At 35.6% G+C, this 3,520-nt stretch overlaps 1 protein-coding gene across 1 annotated transcript; it reads right to left on the bottom strand.

Moving 5' to 3' along the window:
- Positions 1-1,501: 1,501 nt before the first annotated feature.
- Positions 1,502-2,284, bottom strand: LOC146888821 (protein FAR1-RELATED SEQUENCE 5-like). The gene has a single exon (XM_085666397.1). It carries the CDS (start codon positions 2,282-2,284, stop codon positions 1,502-1,504), a length of 783 nt encoding a protein of 260 aa, XP_085522523.1.
- Positions 2,285-3,520: the final 1,236 nt, after the last annotated feature.

Below are 3,520 nucleotides of genomic sequence, written 5' to 3'. Positions count from 1 at the left end.
TGCTTATTTTACCTAAATATTTCTCCACTTCCACAAACATGAGTATTTTCAATTGAAGTTAATAGTGATAAGAACCCTGTGCATGGTACATCAAAGACCTGGACATGGTTTAATTTAAAATAATTAGTTATCTTCATTTAAATAACAACACTACATAATGAAATCAAAACTAACCATGTTGGTTGTGGTATCCGTTTCAAGGTTGAGTATATCAGTCCTTAGGGATGTTGAATTACCAACTTCATGGTCACCAAGGTTGTAAGCAATTAGCCCCTTTATTTGAGCATGCAATGGATGGATTACTTGATATTGACTCCAATTGGCTAATCACGAATTGTGTTGCACTATCACTTTCACAAGCCACCTCAACAAAGTCATATAATTTTTTACACATTAAGTCATACCTACTGACATTTGGATCATCCTTCTTTGTCTTATATGATGCTCGTTTCAAAGTATGCCTTCGTCGAATGCGTTTGCTCCATCGACTCAAAATATATTTTCCTGATACATATTTCACATCCTCCTATGCAAGGACAATCAAGCAATGACGACAAAGGATACCTCTAAACTCAAACAACCTTCAACTACAATCAATGTCTTTTGTCAATTGATGAGAGATAAGTTCATAAATTTTGTTTTCACTTTGGTCTTTCCATATCAAGGCCTCTTTAACAGTATATATACACCTACTTCCATCAAATGCAATGTTTTTAACATTACAATTCATTTTCCACCTGCATTCGGTTTGCACTTCCTCGAACTTTGCATGAGTGTATTCCTCTTGAAATTGCCTCTCAATAAATGATTGAGATCCACATGGAAGGGTCATGTTATGAGAACTAAAGTCTGCTTTGCACTCGTTCTCGACCTTTGAACGAATGTCGCTGTCATATGGAACTACAAATTGCTGGAGTGTTGTTGTAGAGTTGATGAAACCATCAAAGAAAGCATTCATCCCCTCACTTCTTTGAATTATTGACATGCCAGCCTAAAAATGACTTTTCAAATAGCATGGAACCCATTGATGCCTTTCTTCAAATAGGTTATAAAGCCATTCATTTAGGTGCAGGTCATAGATTTCAATGTACTTTGCCCAGCCAATTTCAAAATCAAGAGCACTTGATGAGTTGTAAACTAATTGCTTTAGGCCATGCTTGATTTCCTTGTATTTACTATAACAACTCAATTTTTCAAGAAGTTTCTTCAAGATATGCCAAAGACACCAACGATGTCGTGTGTTGGGGAACATAATTGCAATGCCATTTTGCATCGCCTTGCATTGATCAGTCACAATGCCTTTAGGGGGTTTATTTCCTATGCACCGCAGCTAACATCGAAATAGCCAGACAAATGTATCAATGTCTTCCACAGATAACAGTTCACATCCTAATAACACTGATTAGCCATGGTGATTGACACCAACAAATGGTGCAAAAGACGTGTCGTACTTATTTGTTAAGTAAGTTGTATTAAATGAAACAACATCCCCAAAATCAAATCATGCAACCCTACTCCTTGCTTTTGCCCAAAATACATTGCATATTTGATTATCTCCATCAATATCAATTTCAAAAACGAAATGTTTATACAGGTGTCTCATAGAAGAAAAGTGGTTCAACAAAGCTTGCCCATCACCTTCCTTCCTCAAAGCACGTCTCTTTTGACCAATATAGTTTCTTGCATCTCTTTCTACAAAGTCTAAGTTATCAAATCCACCTACATCACAAACCAAAGAGCGAAAGCTCTTGCGAAGACGCACACATGCCTCGTCATTTAAGTCAAGGGTTCTTTTCACTTGCATGCTAAACTTCCTATTCCCTTGGATTAGCCTTGACTTAGTGGGACTAACCTCGTGATTATGATCATGAATGACACTACTTATCAACCATCTATCTTGCTTTCTCTCAGCGGTTAAGCGTGCAAGACATTGCGTTGTTTGGGTGGGTAGAGTTCTCTTTTCAGGTGGTATGGATGACACATACTTGCCCTCGCGAGAACACACCAATTTTTTATAACACATTTGGTTGTCATTATCTTTTCTAGAAGTTCTGATTCTAATTCCAAAACTAAACTTCAATGCATATTCCTTGTAAAAAAACTTAAATTCATCAACATTAGTGAAGCTCATCCCAACATAGGGAGACACAACTTTATCACATGATTGTGGTATACATTCGTTAGATATTAAGTTGTCATCAATCATAGTACATGTTCCCCTATCATCCTCTACTAGTAAGACATCATCCAGACCCATCACATTGCATGCTTCTAAGTCATCCATCTAAAAAACAAATAAAATAAATAAATTTATTATGACAATGACATAGTTATACAACGTATATTATACTTTTGACTGCATGACCACTGTAAGGTGTGTAAAGTTTCATGTCCTGCACACTATGCCCACTAAAAGGACCTCCACTATAAAAGCTTTGTTGATCTATAAATACTTGAAATTAACTAATCTTCATAATTATTTTGTTATACTTATATATTAACCTTCTCATTGCATTACTGTTACCAGTTAGTAAAACTTTCCTATCATGCCTACTATGCCCACTAAAATAACCTCCATCAAACAAGCCCTAAAAATGACCTAAAAATTGAATGGGTTTAACAAATAAATTTTTTTAGAAGCATAAAGTTTCCATTGTTTCCATATTTTTTTACCCTCACCTTTGTACTTCAAATATATGTGGCATAAGTGTAGTAATTTTGAAAACATTCCACTGACAAAGAAAACCAAGAATGGAAAACAGAGTTATTTAGTGCATTTAGTGCAACCAATTATTCATAACTCAATGCAGCAAATTGGGGACGACATTAATTTTGCGAATAAAAATAAAATAATAAAAGAAGATAACTCACTTGTTATTAGGGTATGCAATAGGTTTTTGTTAAGCTTAGAGCTACTCCATAAACATTTAATGTTTCATCCCCTACTTTGATTTCAATCCATTGAAACCCTACCTATTTTTGAACGCGTGAAGGTTGAATGTTGTAAGAAGCATTTAATTTTGTTGTGTGCGGTGGGTGAAGGACACTTTATTGCAATGACATAGTATGCAAAACTTTGATGTGTACATAAAGCTATTGAAGGGCAATCGGTAATTTATGGTCTTAATTTCTATATAATATTTTAATGAGCCATTAATTAAGCAAACCAAAAAGCAAGACCTCTAGATTACCTTTAAAAAGCTAGATTCGCCTTAGATTTGTCCCACATAACTTTCAACAAAACTTCATTTCCTTTCACATATGGATCCTTAGGAGGCCCTTGCTATTGACGGTGAAGTTTTGAAGGAATTTCTTGAACGGTGCAAGTCGAACACCCATATAATCCCTGGATCAGCAGGAAATGTCCAAGCTGTGCTTCTGAAGAGGCAGGCAATTACATGATTCAGACAACACACATGATTTCATGAATAAAATGGCTACTGCGAGTCATGCACAAGATTTTTATTCAAAGGGATGGAAGTGAGCGGAATTGTTCGTAAAACACCATGGTTAGCTTCCT

The sequence above is a fragment of the Vigna unguiculata genome, chromosome 1 (assembly GCF_037176805.1).
Source record: "Vigna unguiculata cultivar grain cowpea cultivar isolate G323 ecotype 2 chromosome 1, ASM3717680v1, whole genome shotgun sequence".
Classification (NCBI taxonomy): domain Eukaryota; kingdom Viridiplantae; phylum Streptophyta; class Magnoliopsida; order Fabales; family Fabaceae; genus Vigna; species Vigna unguiculata.
The sequence above is the reverse complement of the archived record's forward strand: the minus strand, read 5'-3'. Positions and strand labels throughout refer to the sequence as shown.

Bases quoted from the DNA above. Each gene is read 5' to 3' on its own strand.
- LOC146888821 (XM_085666397.1), bottom strand. From the start codon at position 2,284: ATGGATGACTTAGAAGCATGCAATGTGATGGGTCTGGATGATGTCTTA.